Source organism: Centroberyx gerrardi, chromosome 19, assembly GCF_048128805.1.
Source record: "Centroberyx gerrardi isolate f3 chromosome 19, fCenGer3.hap1.cur.20231027, whole genome shotgun sequence".
NCBI lineage: Eukaryota > Metazoa > Chordata > Actinopteri > Beryciformes > Berycidae > Centroberyx > Centroberyx gerrardi.
In genome coordinates this window covers 16,920,245-16,941,833 of record NC_136015.1, presented here as the reverse complement: position 1 = coordinate 16,941,833, position 21,589 = coordinate 16,920,245, and the positions used below count along the sequence as shown (strand labels likewise).

Sequence of the window (21,589 nt, the reverse complement as noted above, 5' to 3'; positions counted from 1 at the left end):
ATATAGTGGATCTATATTTTCTCATTCCTTAAATTATCTTGTGACTCTCTTAGAGGTCCCCACCCCCAGGTTGAGAACCGCTGGTGTATAGCAGTGATTTAAGGATCAACTGATAAGGGTTTTTGAGAGCTAATACCTACATTTTAGATCGAAGTTGCCAATAGCCGATATTTTGTGTCGGTATCTACTATCTTTAAATTTGACCATTTTCGTGTCGAACTGTTCCCCAAAATTTCAACCATGCAGTGTTTCCCTTGGCATTTCATTCAGGGTAGAAAAGCCTCTGAAGACCATGGGACACTAAAAACTCTCCTTCGAAACCCAGGATAATATTGATACTAATAATATTATAGGTGGACGACCCTGACTGGACAATTTTTAATAAAAGATCTTCGTCCCAATATATTGACTGACCGATTGTCAGTCTAAATACAGTGATGGTTCTGTCATTTTGCTGCACCTAGCTGCTGTAAATACAGTTACAGATTTGGGTTATCTTTTACTTTTAAGAATCCAACAGAAACCTATTTCAGCATGATTCACAGATACCCCACTGGCGGCTGCACAACTTGTTTTTTTTTCCACCTTAAGGTGTCAAACATCTCATTCTGCCCACCACACATCTCTGGATCTCAGCAGGGGGCTGAAATTGCTGACCATCACAGCCTGGTGATTACCTCGGCAACATTTTCCAGCAATTGTTGGAAATCTCCCTGTGATTCCCAAAACATTTTCTTTTCCCCATTACCCATACCTTTCAAAGTTGTGCAGTTACTACCCATGGTGTCTAACTGTTGCCACAGCAAAACTTCCAGCTATGTCTGTAGCCCACTGTTTATCTGTCTATGTGCATGTGGGACAGATTTGTTTGTGTTAGTTCAGAGCAAAACCACATTAGAATGGACAAACACTGGTATTAGAACATAAATAAAAGAGCCAGAGTCACTCTACGCTCAAACTTAACCCTGAGGAATACAAATTTCTATGTTTCAATTTTGCATTCAGTGCAGCACATATTCAGCAACCATCTGAATTAATGTGGATTGTCTGGTCTTTCCCTTGCTGTGTTATACTGCCCTCCACAGCCCAAAGTGTAAAACATACAAAAAAGTGCCCTGTCTCAGTGGAGAGGCAGCGTTACGGCCACTGTGTTTTTTGATCTTCTGTTTGTTGTACTAATTGCATTTTTTTTTTTGTATTGAGATAACATTTTGGGACTGGAATTTTAATATCTCACACAGATTATTCCTAAAATTGATGTTAAAGGTGGAATCCATCTATGTCTTTAGGAAATGGTCAACAAATACTCTACTCTTGCTATTACAAAAGGCAGCAGGATGGCCTAGTGGTTGGAGTGACCGTCCCATAGCCAAAAAGGACACATATTCATTCCAGGGGCGCCGCTAGGAATTCTGGGTCCCCTGACAAGATGTGACACTGGGTCCCACGCCCTGATGTATCTAATTTAGTACAGTATCACCTTGCCTGTCTGAAGGGTCCCCTCTAGCTTTGAGCCCCATGGAACTATTCCCCCTGTTCGTCCCACTAGCAGCACTCCAGGTTCAGCCTCCACAACACCCATGTGCTGTCCAGCCTGGACTGCTGCTGCTGAAGTGTCCTTGAGAAAGACACTGAACAATTACCTGCTGACTCATTTTAAATGCCTAAAATGTAAATAGTAACAACTATAACAGCGATGATACACTGCTTTTGTCACATATATTCCTTTATCTATCGGTGCTGCCGTATGCTTGTTATTGCATATTTTAATTGCTGTTAGCAGTGTCCTTGTTGTTGCTGGTGTTATGTGTTATGCTGTTTACTGTCTCTATGTCCTTATGTGTGTCTGTCCATTTTATGCCTGTGCTACTTTACTGTCTTTTTCAGCATTACTGTTTTTACTGTTTTCTGCTGCCTAGCCTTCTTGTTTTGTGTCCCTGTTTTTTTCTGCCCTTTCCCCCGCAATTCCCATCAAAAGGCCATTTGCCTCTTATCAGGTCATCGTTGTAAATAATAATTGTTTAACTTGACTTAAATAAAGGTTAAATAAAATAAAAGGGCTTGGACTACATAGTTAAGAAAACCAAAAATAATAACAGCCAAATCCTGTTTAAATTGAGGAACCCCGGAGCGCCAAACCAACATAAGATATCCTTTGTGAATAATCTGATTCCACTGTTTTTTGTCATTGCCTATTCATTGAATCCCATTTGTAGCAATAATCCATTAGTCACTTACACCAAGTATTATGTGTATTTTTGACTGCTCCATTGCAGTAAAGGTGTGGCAAATGCTTTGCCTGTCTCCACATTCTTGTAAAGCATCATAGCATAGCTTGTCCCACTTCATGCTCACAGTGATATTTGGATAACACTCATATCCAGAGCAACGTATAATAAATGCAACAGTAGAAACATAAATTACTAGATCGGCAGCATCATAAGCAACTAATCATAAGAAGTGACAGGGTCCAGTCACAGACAATAGATGCAACAAAGTATTCCTGTGCCACCAGATGAACACCAACTGTGTCACATCACTCATTCATGCAGTGTGCTGCCTGGCATACGTCCCTGCATGTTTCTTCACATCACACCTTCATCCTAGCAGTGCTTATCACATCATAGTATGACAGGAAAGGTGACATGCCACATCACCTGATTATCATGTGCATTGCAATTTTACAACACATTTCATGGCTGACACATAATCCATTATAAAACAGGGTGTGAGTATTAATAAAGCCCCAAATCAGCTCTTAGCTTCTTTGAGGTTGTTTGGAAAAGCAATACCTCAGCGTCTGAGTGAAAAAGCTGTATGAATTCCAAAGATTTGGTATTATAAATTAGGATTGCGCTACAATTGTTCTATGAATAATGACATCAATGAGTGGTGCCAACTGGCTCTAGTCTAGCCAGATATATGCAGCACATGAGGGACTGGAGGCTACACATATCACACCATTTGAAAGTCAAGTTCTCCAAAAGTAGGTAATGGGGTATAAGGCAACGTTAAAATAGACAACGTTAAAATAGACAACCCTGCGAGGCTTAAAGCCTTGTTGTAACAGGCCTGATGGAATTTCTTGCGCCCACATGAGAGACTCCTTGGAAGAATATTACACATTATGGCTCAAAGTGTTACATTATTGGGAACACTTAAAAGATTTGAGGTGCAAGGGGAGAGTTCCTGTTTTAAGATGATATTACAGATTTCAATGATTAAACATACAACAGTATATGCCATAATTGTAGCCTGTTATTGGTAACAAACATGCACAACAAAACAGCTTAATGCCACACACATAATCTCATGTTCTTTATTATAATTGTCCTCGTCCCTTTTTGTATGTTCTCCCAATACAGACAAGTGATCTAGGATAGTGGTTCTCAATGTGGGGTCCGGGGACCACCAGCGGTCCTTGAGGGGGTTCCAGGGGGTCCCCAGCAAATTGATGAATTGTTAAACTTCAGCATTATTTCATTTACAAGACATTAACACCATTAGAGACTGTAGAAAAATGCCTGTTTTGATCATAGTTTCACCGTTATCTCTCTACCTACAATACAGATAGTCATGGAATTCTTCTTATCTAACAATAACAATATTCTCAGATTTGGGTTTGAGAGACAAAATCTCATCAAATGGGGGTTCGTGGCCCTAATGGACTAAATTAGGGGTCCTTGATATGAAAAAGGTTGAGAATCACTGATCTAGGAAACTGACATTCAGTATGAAAGTGTATTAGATTACTTGTATACATAACCAGTATATTATACAAGAAAAAATAAAGAGATTTGAAAAAAAAAAAAAAACAGCTTAAAGGGTCTCAAACGGCATGTGTACGCTTTTTCTTTTAATTCTTATTTCATTGGGGAGACAAAGACAAGTATTTGGACATCAAGTCATGTTAAAACACTGATCTTGGAGCTAAAATGTCAGTTTCTTTCTCTTCCCCTGAATTAACTACATTTCTGAGTGAGGACCTCTGTCCATTTCACTCATGAAATGACATTTGGTCATTACAGTTGTTCACACTTGTAGACTTTGTGTTTTGGGGCCAGTGTGTCTGTGTCAAAGCAAACAGGATTTTACAATTTACTAACCCAATGTATTTTAACGGCATACCAAGGTACACACAAGGTGATTTTAATCACAGTGCAAGATGTAATATTGTAGTTCTGTGCAACTCAACGGGTAGAATATGAAACTGCCACACTGACAGTGTTAGGGGTTTTGTTCTCACTAGAGCCCTCCATGCTAAAGTTGTATGTACTCCTGGTACTGCAGTGCAAGGCACTTTCCATAAAAAGTGTACAAGGTGGCATGTGTTATGTAGGTACATGACAGTTAAAACCCTATAACAGTCTATATATACACGGTATATATTCATGGTAATCTAAAGGTTATTTTGTACGGTGTGGGTGTTATGCATCATGTTTTGCAGCTCGTCATGCAGTACATGAATCTGTTAATTAGCAATAGGACAGTGGCTGCTATCACAGACTGTCACGCTCCAATTTTTGCTCTGGTTTATATATGCCAAGTTCCCCTTGTGAATATTTAGTTATGAGCCTCAAATACTGCTGAAAAACACCACAAATCAAAGTGTAAAAGTTTTAACATTTATTTCAGAAAGGGCATAAGATTTATAAATATTGAGCAGCTCGTCGGTACAATCAATGACAATCAATGATTGAGTGTTTTAAAATAAGCTAAACCTATTGTAATACACTCTTAATGGAAATGGACTCAAAACTAGTTTGTGGGGGACTCCATTATAGATGCAGGTTTTCATGCACATGGTAAAATTATATGCCATGTTACAGTGTCATTTAAACTGAGCAGCGACATGTCACACCGAAAACCGCAGTTCTTATTTTGATGTTTCACAGAGTCAAAATTCAGGATCCGACTATTTTATCTGGCTTGTGTTGTGACCAGGAGCATGGCACAGAATACAGCGGGTTAGATATACAGTTTCAACAGGTTTCTCACCCCAGATGTTAACATTATCACAATTGTTCTAAAAAAGCTGGAATGTCCAGACAGATTCAGACGGACAGAGAAGAAGTTAATACGAAAGGACAGTGTAAGCGGATTTGAACGTTGCTGGCAGATGGCATGTCACAGTCGACACATGCACAAGTCTTTTCCCCAAGAGAAGTGTGATGATTTTTCCTTCAACAAGTACTCCGTTTTCAACAGCTCTGTTCTCATTACTGGGTTAGTCCTTCTTCAGGTCCAAGATGATCAGCCCAACCGTGGAGCTTTGCATAATGGTTTACAAGTCATCCTCCACTCAAAGAGCTTGTCAATCTGTATATGAGAGCGTGATCCCTACGTTAGACGATGAGTTGATCTATGGAATGCATCAGTAGGACTGATCTTCTCGGGACCCAGAGAGTCTCCCTTGAGCTCACTTTGAGGCAGGCAGGGGGCGCCGGAAAAGCAGGATGTGTGGCTCTATGGAGGGGAAAAACAAAAACAGAGTGAATAAATATATATATGAGGGCAAAATAAAAACAGCAATGGGTGCATGAATATATAAATCAAACGGAAATAATGTGATACTCTGATTTCTTATAGGGAAATTGACTAGTCTCCTGACTCCCATCTGTCCCTTTTTGAATGGAGGGTGTGGGCGGGTTCTGGACTCCCGCTGTCCATATGCTTGTGGCCATTAAATCTGTCAAACGGTTTCAGATCCAGGCAAGTAACCAGATACACAGCTAATCTGTACCACCTCTTAACCGTTTTAACGTCATATCAGACGTCCACTAGCATTGTTTGTAAATGGGCTTTGTGCCTTTCATCTTTGGCCTGAAAACCATCAATCAAGATGTGGGCGGACGGGGGCAGCATCCATGCACATGGCAGTAACTGCATTGGCTATCTATTCCAAGTAAACATGACATCTCATTTAATGCTGAATGAGTAATATTATAAAATGAATACTTTGGGGGGTTTTTTTGGCTGCTGGTCAGACCAAGTAAGCAATTTTAAGAATCACTTTGGGCTCTGGTAACTAGTGATGGGCACTTGTCATTATTTTTTTTACTTATTACATTATTTTTTGACATGTTATAGACTAAATGGTTAATCAAAAAAATAAGTGATAGATTAAATCGATAGTGAAAGTCATCGTCAGTTGCAGCTCTAATCTCATTAAGTACTGAGATGATATTTCCTTGACAATTCTAAAGTTCACTGACAAAACCGAAACTGTCAACTAATCGACCTACGCTGTGGAACTCCTATCATAACTATTATATTACTCAGCATTATAACTTACACCAATCTTGGTATTTGTAATTGTGTGGAACTTTCTGTCCAATATGCTGTTAAAGGACCAAAACCAACACTGTGCTTGCAGCATCTCTCACATGCACCTAAATACTCAATCCACTGTTTTAATGCACTGGTCCAAATAGCCTTCATGAAGAGCAGTTGTGAGGGTTTTTTTTTTTTAAGTCACTGGGCACTAATTATGTCATTAGCTACACGACTACAAAAAAGCAGGCCTTAAAGTGCACAAGCTGGAAACTGGAAAAGATTTGTGTTTCAGAACAGATAATATGCATTGCCATGCTTGGTGTCTCATAGTGGCCAAAGTTTTTACCAAAGTAACCCAAATCTTTTAAGGCTGCTATGTGCCAGGCATGTGATCAGGACAAGATCAAAGTAAAGGGGACAAGGAAACAGGAATGTCCATCAGAAATAAGTGGGACTTGTGTACAAAAAGTTAAATATTAAAGATCCAGTGCAATGATTGCAACTCAGTCAGGAAAAGGTTGATGTTGATTTCTAACACAAGGAGCATCTTTTTGAGTTTTTAATGGTTAGATGATACAAAGCTTGTAGGACTGACAGAGCTGAACCTTCCACTGCAAGTCAATATTATTTTTAACTTTGGGGAACAAATATCCACTGTTGGAACTTCAGCACCCGGCAACAATGAAGGCACAGAGATTTTGGCTAGTTTGGCAAGTAGCTGGCTGGCTGTTGTCTGTCAGACTGTGGGACACCTGATTAACTATGCATACTGCCGACCAATCAGAGAATTCATTAAAACCTGGGTGTAGGCGACAACATTTTCACCAGGAAGCAGATTGGAATTCTAAATGTTTGACTCTGTTGACAACAAGTTTCTCAAAGGGCGTCAAATTTCCACAATGCTGACAGTTATAATGATTTGGCTAACTTTAGATTAACAGGTCCTACTGAGAAATGCAGTTCTCTTTGCACTGGATCAGATTGCTACTCGGGCACCTTCCAATCAACTCTAAATATGAACAAACAATGGCATTAAATCTCTGGTGGCTGATTTAATTATGGAAGAGAGCACATGCACTTGTATAGTATAACTTAACCATTAATATTGGCTGTTACACCCTTTGTTGTCTTTTTACTGCTTTTGTATTGTTATTGTTTCCACTGTATGGCATGTTAACAGGGCTCAACTGTAAAAGAGACCTAGGTCTCAGTTGGGCTTTCCCTGTTTAAATAAAGGACAAATAAATTAAAGCATTTTGGCAACTGCTGGCCAATACATAACTCCTGGCCTAGAAACACCAGTGTCAGAGAGCTAGCTACCTGGCTGGTGGATCATGTAATGCACCCATCCTTGGCTCTGCTGGACCCCCAGGTTCCTCCACTCAGTCTCCGACATCAGGTGGGTCTTTGGCACGCGCTTGGCAATTTCTTTGGGCAACATAACGTGTCTAAAGACACAGAGGGGGGAAATTCAAGGATGAATGGATGGCACTGAGTAAATAGGGCATGACGACATCATATGACAAGATAGCTGCTGTGGAGAGAAATGTTGTCTGCAATGCCACCTCGGTCAGTAAGTTAGATATTACTGAATGACACTGTTTGACAACAGTTCAGTGAATATTTGGATAAAACACAAGCCATGCCTACCTGTACTCGTATTTTTCATCGTCATATTTATCAGAGTAGTAGATCTGTTTCTGAGACATGATGAAAACCTGTTGGAAAGGGCTAAATGTTAACTGACAATCAAGGCAGATTAAATACTTGTCTGAAAAAGGCAGATTTCAGCAAAGTGGAAGTGGCTAGTAAGCTAACGTTAGCTGAGGCACTGTGAATTACAACTTACCTAAAGTTAACACCAAACTGCTGTATTACTTATTTGTTTTTGTGCGAGGAGTTGTAATACTTACCTTATAATATTGTTGGGATATCCGTACGGGTATTAGTTAGTGAAGTATTCCAGTTTTCTAAGTCCTGCGGTGGCGTGTTTGCTTCGTCTTTGTTTCCCTCTCGAATGTGACTGAGCCCGCCTTTCACCGTTCAAAAAGCCCTCGCCACTTCCCATTGGTCAATAAATCGACAGAGCTTCCTCGCCATTGGTCGGTCCCGCCAGTCGCAGGAAATTGTCGTAAAACTCCATTCGGCCTCTTGATTGGTCGACAAAGTAGCAGCAAAAGGGTTACTGTATCAGTTTGCTGTACAATCCAAACATGACATACTTTCATGTGTCATTATGTAACGAATGACCCACATGATGTTTTGATTGTATTATCATATATAAATACAAAGTGCTCAAACACACATGAGGATACAGTGGTAAATAAAAAAGTGGGCAACTATGACCTCCAGTTTGTTATAATCATAAGGAAATAACCAACTCTGTAAAGAAATTTCAATGGTATTTTCAGAAAAGTTATGATTTATACCAATTTCATATAACTTCATCAGTTTGATACTTACTATGCTGTATACTCTGAATTTAAGTCAGCCCTAACAGGTTGGTAAACTGTTGTATTCATCACCATCCCAGGCCAAAAGAATAACTAAAAATGCAACTTACTAAATATGACAATATGTCTGCACCGATGTCACAAGGACACATCCTTGTACACGTGCTTTCTTAAAAGCAAATAAAGTGATACAAATTCTGAAAACAAATCCAATGATACGTTGAATAATAATATAAATATACGACACAAACTCTGTTAAGTAATGACCTGACAAAAAGTTGACATGGTTTCTCAAAAAATATGTTAGATTAGGTTATAATTATAAAAATCCATGTCTGGAATGATGTAGCTGGATCCATGTAATTGCAGTTCACTGTAATTACAGTGATTTGTGGAGCTTCTCCTTTTTAGTTATGCAGAAGTGTCAAAGGTGCCTATCACAGACAATAGATTTAATCGTCGGCTCTAATAATAGAAGAGTAGAGGGGCAGATGATGAAATGAACGGCCAGTGTCGAGCAACAAGGCAGAAGGGGCTGTCCACACTGGCAAGTCCCAGACAAATATAGCTCTGCAGACGTGTCAGTGTACAGCTGGTCGCGACAGCCTCTCCCCCCAGTATATATGCAGCCTACATGCGTGCATCTTCAGTGTTATGTTCACCCATGAAGCTATTGAAAAAAGAACATCTATATCCATCACCTGCCACTTTCACCTGCGAGCGTCAATCAAGCTGAGATATGCGTCGTTTTCCTGACACGACACTTAAATCTAATTGGCTGAGCCTCGGTTCAGGGCGGCAGCAAAGTAGCCTCTGCTGAAATCCCATTGGAGGAGACGCGGCTCGGTTGGTGTGACGCAGCTTGGAATTCCCAAAGTTCCCAAGTTCACTGGAAGAGCGTTGTGCATTTTTAAAACCGTATTGAAGAAAAAAACAACGGGGGGATTGAGGTGTAAGCAAGCGAGGTAAATAAAAAAATCGTATTTGTTTTTAATTAGATGGAGTCGAACAGGTGTTTCAAACGTACACCGGGGATGGTGGGAGGGCGAGAACACGGAAGAGTGGGAGTGTGGGAATATTGAGCTACCATCCTTTGTTTACCATCATGAGTGGACCTTGATTTTGGTTGCTACAACAACCACAGCTCTTTAATTTTGGTTTATAGAGGTGCATATAGACACTTAGCCCACACAGTGGGGTCGATAAGTGAGTATAAATCTCTGTTTGCTCGTGTCTGGATGAATGGACTGCTTATGTCTGGGTTTGACCATTTTTGGTCATTTAACTGCCACACAGATTCAGTGGATGGCTCTGAATGAGTGGTTTGACTGGAGATAGCAGTGAGGATGGATATTATCAAGAGAAATGTCTGCTTCTAACTGTGAAGCCTTTGTTTCAGTACGCTGCAGTATATTATGGATGCCACCACACCGTTATATAACTTGTGGCAACAGCAATCTGGTCTTTATCCCGTGTATGCGGGGAATTGCCCCCAACTGTACAGCTTCATAGTTTCCACATAGACAACTGTTTACACATTCATCGTCAAATCATTGTCGAAAATAAGATGTTGTTCGTCATTTTGTGAAAGATTATTTGCATGCTCATTTGGGCTATCAGGCTACTCATACCAGCGTTGTCTATACTATCACCCAAATTACAGTTAGGTTAATGTTGCATAGCTAGACAAGACTGTTAACTCCCACAAGGCATGTGCCAAGGCCTGTTGTTCACTGAAGGGACGTTATTTCTGTCGTCGTCTGCAGAATATTCAAGGCTGAATCTGTCTCGTGCTGCGCCTAGCTGAGCCTGCAGAGGGCGATGTCCGACAACAGCAACAGCACAGGCAGCAGTGGCTCCTCCACCAACAGCTGGACCCTCCTCTCCCCCGAGGTAAAACAGCCAGCCCAGGGCACCCAGCCTGAAGCCTTGCAAGCCTAGATCATTTCTGTCCAAATTATATATTTCCATTTTTCCATAAGCTTCAATTTGTAGATTCTTTAACATTTGCAAGCAGCCAATAGTAACTAGTGCAAGGGTCAAAGTCACAGTTTCCGGACAAAAGATGTAAAGGGGATTTAATTTTGGAGATGGTTGGTTTCCTGCCTCATATAATCCAGGTTTAATTTAAATCCGGTGAGTCATAACTGCAACCCTGCATTTAAATGATGCTGAATATTTGCGGAGTACCACTTTTTACGACAAATAGATACTGCTGTTTCCAGTTTGGATGCAGAATGTGTGGCTTTATTTTATACATACTGCTTGCTGTAGTCTCAAGGGTTTTCACCATGGTACAGTGTACACTGAAAGTACAAAATATTAGGGACACTTACTCTTTTCATGAAGTACACTGATGAGGTGAATCCAGGTAAAAACCGTCATCCCTTATTGATTTCCCTTATTAAATCTATACAAATCACAAAGGAGGAGATGTAGATAAAGTTAGTGAAGGTTTTTTAAGCTTTGAGACAATTGAAATGTTGATTTCAATTGTCCGCAAGGGGCCGCAACTCAATATCAGGGAGATGTTCCTAATATTTTGTACATTCAGTGTGTGCGTGCATGTGTGCATGTATCTATTTGTCTATTTTCCTGTATCTATTTTCTGTTGGCTTGTGTATCTGTATGTGCAAGCACTGATGCACATTTGTGAAGTGTGACGTAAATGTCAAGGGGAATGACACCAATAAGATTTGCTTTGAGCGTTAAGGTGACTGAAAGAGTCCGCTGGCTTAGCTGCTAGTGAACCTGGTCTCCGTGGGTCTTTCTGCCCCACAGGAAGCTGCTGTTGAGAATGTGGGACCAGTGGACGACGGCACCGAGAGCCTGGGGGACGTCCCCAGTCTGTCTGAGGAAGTGGCAGGTACTGAGAAGCAAAGAGTACGGCAGCATTAAAAACCACTGTGTTTAGGGTTATTATCTTCAGTATAATTATCTGCTGAAAAGTGTATGATATGGATAAACTGTACACATGTACAATGATTGACGGCTCTGCTTTTAAAACTGTACTGTGGTTTCAAATTGTAGTTTTGATCAACTGTTTGACTTTGACATTTTGTGCATGTTATTGCAGGGGCCGCTGCTGAGATCAAGCCAAGTGAGATTCCAATAGAAACAATCCTGTCTGAGGAGGGCCATCAGGTCGGTACATGATGAACTACACAATAATCCAGTCAAAGCTAAAATTAACCACACCTGCTGTTGTTGTTGTTGTGTGTTTCTGAAAACCATGGTAATAAAGCACCATTAAACAATGTTATTATTGAAGGAAAAAGTCACCGTGAAACACTTTAATACTGTTAAAAACAGCTATTGGTGATGTACATAGTATTTCTGGGTCCATTTTGTTGTTTGGTGGTGTATTTTTTCTTATTCCAGCACAGCTACAATGGAGTTTGACAGCAAAAAATTGTTTCCTTTTAATGTCCTTATTTCTAGGTGTGTCAGGAGACTTCTCCGGAGGCCAGCGAGGGTCCTGTCCCCTCCAGTCCGACCCGGTCAAGCCCACTTCCACCCAACCCCTTCGACCTCCCAGACCCTGACGCGGAGAGTCAGCCTCCAGTTATCCATGACATTGTAACGAGCTCCCCCAGTGACAACGAGTACCTCGGTGCCACACCATTTGTCACCAACCTCGACTTGGGGGCTCCACTCGACATTCCTGTCCCTGAACTCCCTCTGGCTGAGCTTGAGCCTGAATCGAGCCCTGCTCCTCCCATCCCCGAGCTCCCCGTCTCTGCAGAACCAGAACTCGACTCGCCGGCTGATATAGGGCCTCTTCCTGAGAGCCCCGCTGTGGAGAGTCCTGTCCTCGCTGCCGAACCGGAGGTTAGCATCGCCACAGAGACCCTCACAGCCAGCGATCCCCTCACAGCCAGCGATCCCCCCTCTCATGTTGAAGCCGATATCGGCCCCTCCCAGGAGAGTCCCGAACCTCCAAGCCCGGTCCCAGAGAGCCCAGCGCCAGAAAGCTCCATCCATGACAGTCCTCTGCCAGACACTGTTGGTTCAGCCGAGGCAGCGGAGGAGCCATCTGTGGAGGAGGAGGAGGAGACAGAGCTGCTGCCTGAGAAAGAGAATGAAGAAGGTATGGGATTATTCAACGGGAATATTTAGGATGATGCATGCATGATATTTCAGGAAGTGGAACTACTATAAAGAGAGATCCTTCTTTTGGAGAGGCAGATTCAGAGGAGGCATTTTCTAATAGATGACCTGATAGTCCAGGCACACTGATTTGGGTCATTTTAAAGGAATAGTTCACCCAAAAATGAAAATTCTGTCATCATCTACTCACCCTCCTGCCAAATGAAACACAGGTGAAATTTGTTAGTCCATATAACACACAGGGAGGTTGCCAGCACAGCTTCATAGCAGCCTTCTCCAAAACAACTGAAGTCAATGGGGACCTGTTCTTTAGAGTTCCAAAACAAAAACAGCCAAACAATCACACTGTGAATAGAAAGACCTATACACCATTATTTGTTGCAAATCAATCAGCTGTAGTTAAGATTTGCACTAAATTATGGTGTAAATATAGGTCTTTTTGGAACTCTGAAGAACTGGTCCCCACTGACTTCAGTTGTTTTGGAGAAGGCTGCTATGGAGTTGTGCTGGCAACCTCCCTGTGTGTTATATGGACAAACTTCACCTGTGTTTCAACTGGCATGAGGGTGAGTAGATGATGACAGAATTTTAATTTTTGGGTGAACTATTCCTTTAAACATCTTCTTCCTATTCTTCTTCAATTCAATTCAGTTCAATTCAATTGTATATTACTTAAAAAAAACTCCTTGAAGACTATAAAATAACAATAAATAAAGCCAACCCTCCTATCTAGCATATAAATGCTAGACAGGAGTGTTATAGACCAATACAACAGGCAAATACAATAGAAAAAAAAAGTTATAAATTATAACAATTCCTGAGGCTCGTCTGGCAAACGCCTGATCACCCCTGGTCTTTCAGTTAGACTTGGGAATGGACAGCAGCTCCCTGCCTGAAGTGTTTTACTGACCCTTTTGTAATTAGCGTAGGTTGAGAGAATCAGAAAATGAGAGAATCCTCTTGTGGAAGAATTGGTTAACATGTTTCTTATCTGCAGCATGCTGGGGACTGGAATATGATTCATTTGTATGATGAGGAGCCATACACCCCGTTGAGAAAATGTTCTCATTTTCCCATGCATGAAATTACTACTGTTGTAATTTAGAGAGAAAATGCCGTCCATTTCCGCGAGCTGCGCTCACTTTTTGCCAAGCATTTTTTACATACTGTTTCATCATTTTACAAGAGTTGTTTTTTTTCTGTTTCTGTATTCACTAAGGTTTTGGTATTTTATGTTGGGCAGTCTGCCAGTAGATGATTTGTTGACTATGCATATCGGAAACTTCTTTTGATCGATATGAAAAGGTCCGGTTCTGGCAGTTTTGTAGCAAAATAACTCAAGATGATTTGTTTTGGTGGATCTAAGGCCACAGCTGGACACATTTGGCTTAAGTTTAGCCTCAGAATTATCATTCCTTTTATACAAATGCATTATTACACTGGATTACACTTTGCTATCCTGCTATTTTTTTTAATTTTCAGGATTTAATTTTCTCTTCTCATATTTCTAGCTCCCTTAGAGCCATCCAGTAGTTTTGACTTTGGCGGCACAAGCAGCGATGATGATGGACTGAGGAGGAGGAACGTGTCGTCCTTCGAGGCACCAAGACCAAGAACATCAGATGAGGAAGATGAGGAAGAGGAAGTGGAGTTCAGGCTGGCAGAGAAGAAGGAGGAAAAACGTGGGTTCTCTTTGAACAAGTGCATTGTGGGTGCTCTGGTCCTACTCTGCTTAGGTTCCCTCTTCCTTTCAGGTGAGTTCTGCTCGCTACTAACTGAATCTTCCTCAAATTCTACTTCTGGTTTTCATGCTCACTGTAATGCAATACATTTTTTCTCGTTCAGTAAGATTAAAACTATGATGTCTCGGCCATCAAAGGCCTTCATCAGCCTATTATATTGGTTATTATTTATTATATTAGATGTTATTCCATATTTTTTAGATGTGCATGTCAAAGATTTTCATAGAAATATATTTTGCATGTGCCTACTGCATATCATCTTTTAGAAAACACCAAATCAGTGCACACTCACCTCAAAAGCTCAAAATCATTTGGCTGACAGCTGTAGGTCACTTTGTGGTACAAAATATTGTCAAGCAATTATAACAATCTACTGTACATTTCCTTATTCTATAATGGTACTAGGGCTGCAACTAATGATTATGTTCATTACCGATTAATCTATTGATTATTTTTTCAATTAATCGATTAATCATTTAGCCTGTAAAATGACAAAAATAATGACAAATGCCCATCACAAGTTACCAGATCCCAAAGTGATTCTTAAAATTGTTTACTTGGTGATCAGCAGCCAAAAAAAGTATTCATTTAATAATGATATGAAATGGAGAATAGCAAGCAAATCTTAGCATGAAGCTGTAACCAGCAAATGTTTGGTATTTTTACTTGATAAATTACTAAAATGATTAATTGATTATCAAAATTATCTATCTACTAATAATCTACTAATCGATTAATCGACTAATCGTTTCAGCACTAAATGGTAGATAGTTGTGAATTATATAAGCACCTTCGCAGTTCTCAGTTGTAGAAGTATGCTTTCAGGTTTGTTGACTGAGCTGTACTATGTCAACAGGTGTCTTCTCTGGCCTGGATAATGGTAGGTCCAGTGCTAAAGATTAGATAGCAACTTGAGCTTCTGCGCTGGCTGGCTAACCCTCAATAGCTTGGCCAAGCACTAATCTGGTCTGACTCTTCATGCACTGGCAGCAGAAAAAGGCCGGCATATAACATGCTTTCTGGTTCGTAGTTTAATGCTCTTTATGATTGTTTGGCAGGACGAATAGGACATTTAGGGTGCCCAAGTTGAGGATATAATAACCCGTAACAGGGAAATGGTTTGGCAAGCAGTATTATACTTAACATATTTCTGGAATGAATATAAACTCTGTCTAGCCAAATAATTTCTCCATAGTGCACACATAGGAAGGCCAGAGCTCATAAAATAACAAGTGATGTATTTCACAACAAAAGCATCCTTTGCTGTTGTAAGAAGGCTTGGCAGGCGTGTGGTAATAAAAGTGTCTGTTGTAAGACGTATATGAAAGATGTGCTGTTGTTTTCTTATCTGACAGATGACTTCGACTCCTCTGAACTGAGTGACGGAGAGCAAAACCAGGTCTGTCACAATCTCAGACATCATCTCTTCTTTCTTTCAGTGTTACATGCTGCACACTATGTGTCTACACAGTATGTAAAGAAATGCTTTCCCCCTGAAAGTTTAAAGATTAAATGCCTAAAGATATGATTATTTAAAATGATAGAGCATTAGCATTTTTCTATTATTCATTTGCCAATGATTTTGAATCCACTGAACAGGACTGGCTTAGTGGTGATCCACAGGATATTAAAGAGCTATTGGATAAACTGACACAGGAAAACCAACAAATCTCTCAACTAGAAGCAGAACTACAGGTCAGTCTGCAAATCATACTGTTCTTAGGAATTGTTTCACCCTATCTTCATGGTTTTATTAGTCTCTACAATGACAAAGACAGCACATTTTCAGTAAACCGTGTTAGTTACTGTCTGATATGTGCACTTACCTATCTGTAAAGCAATTTGTCCACTTTTTTCTTTTTTTCTCAGTCACAGAAAGAAGAACTAGACTCGGCACTGAAGGCAGCGGCAGCAAAGGGTGATGAAAAGGGTAAAGCAGACGTGGAAAAAGAAAATGCGAAGATGAAAGAGGAGTTGTCATCTCTGCCTGGCCTGAGGGAAGAGCTACAGACTCTGAGGGCGAGGGTGACTGAACTCACCCAGCTCACAGGTATGATGTGGCAAGTGGAGTGAATGGATTCATTTATTATCGACTAAGGTCTGCGCCCCTCCATATTGCTTTCATTTAATATTGAAATGAAAATGTGAATATAAGGGTACTGTGTTATACAAATCAGTGATTCCTCAGAGCGATAACCTTCCGACTTTTCTTGTATAATTTACTATCAAAGCCTTTACAAGGTTGATGTGATGCTTCCTCCGCAGCTAATCAGGATGTGCCCACGCCTACTTCGACCTCGGCCCCTCGCCCTGGTGGCAAACCTGGGGAGAGCAGCCAGAACGCAGCTGGGCGTGCGGGGAAGAAGGACACCAAAGAGGGAGGCAAGCTGAAGGAAGAACTCCAGAGGCAGAAAGTTCTTTTGGAGGAGAGCAGGAAGAGGCTGGAAGGGATGAAGAGAGACGGAGGCAGCAGGAAGGGTGTTAGGGATAGCCTGCAGGAGATCCAGAAGAGGCTTTCTGAGCAGGTTGAGAGGATGGGGAAGAAGAAGCCGTGGGAGTCCAAGTGGACCGGGAACAGAGGCAAAGATAACGGACGGGACCACTGGAAGAAAGAGGAGAAGAAGGAGTGGAGAGGCGAGAAAGACTGGAAGCACAGCAAAGATGGAGGATGGAGGGACAAAGAGGAGAGGAGAGAGAAGGACTGGAAGTCACACAAGCAGAACTCTCACAAAGAGGCGTGGAGGAAACACCAGGACGAGTGGGAGAGGAAGAAGGACGAGCGCCGGATGGACAGAGAGGAGAGGAGGAAGGAGAAACCATGGCACAGCCGGCCCACCAAGAACTCCCACAACCACCACCATCAGCACCAGCACCACCACCACCAGCCCCACCAGGACAACCACAACGACTTCTGGAGACATCAGGAGGAGAAGCTTAGACGCAACGTCCGCCCCAAGGTGGGCTGCGGCAGTGTGGAGGACTGTGCCGGCAAGGAGGGGCTCTACCCAGTGGAGCTGTCCGAATTTGAGGAGCTGCTGGAGGGCTACCTGAGCAAGCTTGAAGGATCTGCGTCTGGGAGCAAGGACGAGATCAGGAAGCTGACCGCGGGGTTCTTTGAAGACGGCGTGTTTGTCCACGACAGGGTTCTCTTCAGCGACTTTGCGGAGGACGTGGCGGACATCCTGGAGGACATGGCGGATGTTTTGGAGGACGAGGGGCAGGAGGACGACGACGCGCTGGAGGAGGAGATGGAGGAGTTTGAGCGAGAAGCCCTGTGGAAGTTTGCCGCCACCGCCTAAGCAGAGACAAAGAGGGGAAAGGAGCAAAATAAAAACCCCAAGATACAGCACAAGTGGTGGTTTCATAGGACATTTCTTGCCTACCCTCTCCTCTAAAGAGCTGTAATTGTAGTAGAAAACGCTTCTGGTACAGAGTGGTTGTGCCTCTCGTAAACGTGTCCCTCCAAGTCTTTAATTATAAGCTAGAGTTGTACTCGTCATTTGGGACTTAGTTGTTGTTACCTACCTCTGTCAGGTCATGTCTCCCAATGCAAAGTCCTACAGTAACGTGTTGTGTGGATTTGCCTTTGCTATATAGTATAGTATTTTCTCAGCACCTATTGCATGTTGCAGTTCATAATATAAATTCAAACTCTAATAATGTTCAGATCACAAAGAGAGAAAAAAAGGGTAAAATGGAGTAAACAAGACCCCACTCAAATAGTATTTGCAAATAATTATGTTTTATTCCTCTTGGAGTACTGCAGTATAGTGCAGTGGAGTTTACTGCATCATTCACATAGTATCAGGTAGATTGCCAAATACAGATATTGCATATTTAATTGACTTTTAAATACTTTAATAACAACCCTCTGCTCCTCCAAGCAGGTTAAAACAAATGCTAAGATTATTTGCAGATACCGTTTGCCCCAGGTGTGGTGTAACTCTGAAATCCAGAAGGATCTGATCCCAGATCTGTCAGTGATAAGACTCAGATCAGGTCAAACCAGTTCTGTGTCAGTAGCTCTTTATTAGATTAGGGCAAACACACTGAGTGCTGTTTGAGAGCCCTCAGCGTTTGGTTTCTAGTTTTGACTGGCGTTTCAACCTTATGACTCCAACTGTCAGTTGACAGAAAATGTGCGGAACAACCAGGAACTAGTTTGACACGTTCAGGTCGATGCTGCTCAAAAAAGCAATAGGACAAACTGATAGCCATAGTTGAATTGACGACTGCTAAACCACTTTGGCACTTTGTCGCACACATTTACATTTACCTAGCAGAATTATTTCTCACTTCTCACTACAAGTTTGTTTTTCTAGACCACTAGTTCTTGGTAATATTGTTTTGTAATGTAGCCATGGGGACCTCCAACACGTGATATACATTACTGGGTATCCCAGAACATTCAGAGCATTACGTAGAGAGTTTAGTGAGCTACAGCAATCTCTCTCTTGAACCAAATAGTGCTTCATTTAATGGATTTTGTGTAAACACCTAAATGAGATTGACTACCAAACCATATTGTTTTTCATTGTCCTCTCACTGTCTAAACAGGTTGATTCCATAAGCTACTAAACGCTCTGGGTAACCCGGCCCATCACAGTGTCATATAGATTGACATGCAAGTTTTTTGTAATTTGGTTCTAGAGAGGTAAATAATTAATCCCAGGGGGAAAATTGGGGAAGCTGCTGCATTTTTTTTTTTCAAGTTTTCGAGTTGAATGAGCCAGGCTAAAGATAAAAGAAGAAAAGCACAAAGACTATAACAGTATGGCCATATTGCTTTCCAATGGTCGGCACTCCATAGAGGCAAAGTCTTTGTTTTTTGTTTTCAGTCTTCATAATTCTCATCATATTTGAACATGAAGCTTTTCCCCCTTTAGGTGGATGTGAAGTTGAAAACATCAGATTTTGATTGTTGGTTGATATATTTCAGTGATTGAAAAAAGACTGATTTGAAGCATTTAAAGGTTTTTTTTGTCCTGTTACTGCACTGCAACTTTTTTTTCTTTATTTTTAATAAGAAGAACCGCAAACTGTGTACATGTCCCAGACCATATACATTGAATGTGAAAATGTTGAAGTTATTAGTTATTTTGGTTTTCAAAAGCTTTTTTGCCAGCTACTGCTTATGTGCCTTTGTTATTAGAATATGTTAAATTGGACAAAATGTGTTTGAAAAGTTTAATTGATTTGCTTCTGCAAGCTTAAAACATTAGTTTACACTACTTGCAATTTTACTGCTATTTTTAGGGCAGAGAATGAATGTAAGAGGGTTTACAGATAAAGTGTTGAACTGATTTTTGTTAAACTTTGTCCTCTCTGCTGTATGTACAGAAGAACAACTGTGGGTTTATATTTAGGCCAAAGGGATTGGAAACGAGCTTAATCTCAACATATGAATCCTGTCATGAAACACATTTACGAGAGTTTAATCAACATTTTAGAAGTATGTTTTTTTCCTGGGACAACAGAAGGGCTCTGTGCTTACTGATCATTTAGGAACTGTCTCAGATGTGCATGTAATTGATCCTTGGACAAATGTATTGATAAATTTGGAGTATTTCTTATTTTTACTGTCATCAGTCATGTCCTCTCTTAGCAAGTCAGTGTTAAGTTCAATAAAGTTTTCACCATTAAAGATGTGAACATTGCTATCTTTATCAAAAAAGTATCAAAATGAGTGATTCATGCAATGGGATGTCAGGTTTTCTACTGCTGATGTTTATTCTGGTCTGATTCCATTTAGAAAAACAAATGACAAAAAAACAATTTTACACAAATCATTTATAATCTATCAAATCTGAAGTATCAGAGGTGGTTTTGGTGATACCCAGCCTTACTCACCATGCGATACCCAGCCTTACTCACCATGTATGACTTGTAGTGTATGACTCCTCCCTCCTCTCTGGAGGGACGTAGAAGTGTTGGCATGACAGGCATCCATTGTCACAGCCATGATGCCAAACTAAAATATTTAAGTAGTGATGAAATAGTCTGAGCAGGAGCTGACACATTCACAGATATGAACCCACACACAGCACTTTCCTGGCAAGTGAACTAACCAGTGTGGCAGTCTGGCCTGACCAGATATGCTGATGATGAGCGGGAATGTCAGTAATGACTGGCACCAGTCTGACACTTTGAAGCTGCACAGAGAGAGCCTGTCGTTCTTTAAATTCTACAGACAAGTCACCACAGAAGGACATAGCCCAAACATTTCAGTATACTTACATGGTGGCAGAGATGTTTTTCTTTACTTTATTTAACCTTTATTTTGCCTGGTAGGTCCCCTTGAGATGTAAGATGTCTTTTACAAGGGACAACTGGTCAAGGCAGGTTAAAGGGTTTGATTATTTGGTATTATTTATTATTATTTATTGAAATTACTACCATGTGCCGATGCCTCGTGGCATTAAGTTGCAGACAGGTCAGTAGTTTAAAAAAAAAAATCTAAGTAACAGACAATCTCAGGAAAAGGGAGAAAAACGAGAACAGGGAGAGAAATGAGAGAGAGGAGGCAGAATCCTAAAACAACTTAATTAAAGCATTAGCAACTTCCAATAGCTTCATCTTCCATAGGCCTTAAACTGCTTTAAACTCACTAAGAGTTCTCAGTTCTTCCACACACACACTGCCCATCATATTTGTACTGCATTTTTCATTCACAGTGAATCTCACAGTGCTACAGTAATAATCACAATAATCACAGAGATTTGCATTTTTACGCACATAATTTCACAGAATTATACACGAGACAGTATTTTTTTTTCTTTCGAATGGCTTATTATTTGAGACATGTTGTGTATAAACTAATTACTGCTTAGTCATGCTTGATTCAGTCACTTGATTAGAGTGGCCTGACCAAGATGCTATCTGCAAATCCCTTGCTCTGCAAACAAAGTAACTGAAATGGGTTTTGTCCTGTCATCAATACAAAGTTGCTCTTTGTAGGACAAAATGGCAGTGTGTGTGTGTGTGTGTGTGTGTGTGTGTGTGTGTGTG

At 40.9% G+C, this 21,589-nt stretch overlaps 2 protein-coding genes across 3 annotated transcripts; one reads left to right on the top strand and one right to left on the bottom strand.

Moving 5' to 3' along the window:
• Window positions 1-4,096: 4,096 nt before the first annotated feature.
• On the bottom strand, window positions 4,097-8,292 carry cks1b (CDC28 protein kinase regulatory subunit 1B). Its single transcript, XM_071908302.2, has 4 exons — window positions 8,190-8,292; window positions 7,927-7,994; window positions 7,597-7,724; window positions 4,097-5,466 (listed from the first exon to the last, which is right to left on the bottom strand). Exons 2-4 carry the CDS (start codon window positions 7,983-7,985, stop codon window positions 5,420-5,422), a joined length of 234 nt encoding a protein of 77 aa, XP_071764403.1. The 5' UTR covers window positions 7,986-7,994; window positions 8,190-8,292; the 3' UTR covers window positions 4,097-5,419.
• A 1,293-nt stretch (window positions 8,293-9,585) lies between these two features.
• Window positions 9,586-20,215, top strand: pbxip1a (pre-B-cell leukemia homeobox interacting protein 1a). 2 transcript variants are annotated; one of them, XM_071908304.2, is made up of 10 exons: window positions 9,586-9,694; window positions 10,496-10,622; window positions 11,511-11,595; window positions 11,806-11,873; window positions 12,171-12,819; window positions 14,351-14,593; window positions 15,937-15,980; window positions 16,181-16,276; window positions 16,451-16,631; window positions 16,847-20,215. In XM_071908304.2, the coding sequence occupies exons 2-10, from the start codon at window positions 10,551-10,553 to the stop codon at window positions 17,878-17,880; spliced, it is 2,472 nt and encodes an 823-aa protein (XP_071764405.1). In that variant the 5' UTR covers window positions 9,586-9,694; window positions 10,496-10,550; the 3' UTR covers window positions 17,881-20,215. The 2 variants fall into 2 exon arrangements, with proteins under 2 accessions (XP_071764405.1, XP_071764406.1); XM_071908305.2 differs by lacking the exon at window positions 9,586-9,694 and adding an exon at window positions 9,804-9,935.
• The last annotated feature ends 1,374 nt before the right edge of the window (window positions 20,216-21,589 follow it).

Bases quoted from the DNA above. Each gene is read 5' to 3' on its own strand.
- cks1b (XM_071908302.2), bottom strand. From the start codon at position 7,985: ATGTCTCAGAAACAGATCTACTACTCTGATAAATATGACGATGAAAAA. The intron at 7,725-7,926 runs GTAGGCATGGCT...CTGTGTCTTTAG, and splicing joins GATGAAAAATACGAGTACAG to ACACGTTATGTTGCCCAAAG. The intron at 5,467-7,596 runs GTAGCTAGCTCT...TCCCCTCCATAG, and splicing joins TTACATGATCCACCAGCCAG to AGCCACACATCCTGCTTTTC.
- pbxip1a (XM_071908304.2), top strand. From the start codon at position 10,551: ATGTCCGACAACAGCAACAGCACAGGCAGCAGTGGCTCCTCCACCAAC. The intron at 10,623-11,510 runs GTAAAACAGCCA...TCTGCCCCACAG, and splicing joins GGACCCTCCTCTCCCCCGAG to GAAGCTGCTGTTGAGAATGT. The intron at 16,632-16,846 runs GTATGATGTGGC...CTTCCTCCGCAG, and splicing joins TGAACTCACCCAGCTCACAG to CTAATCAGGATGTGCCCACG.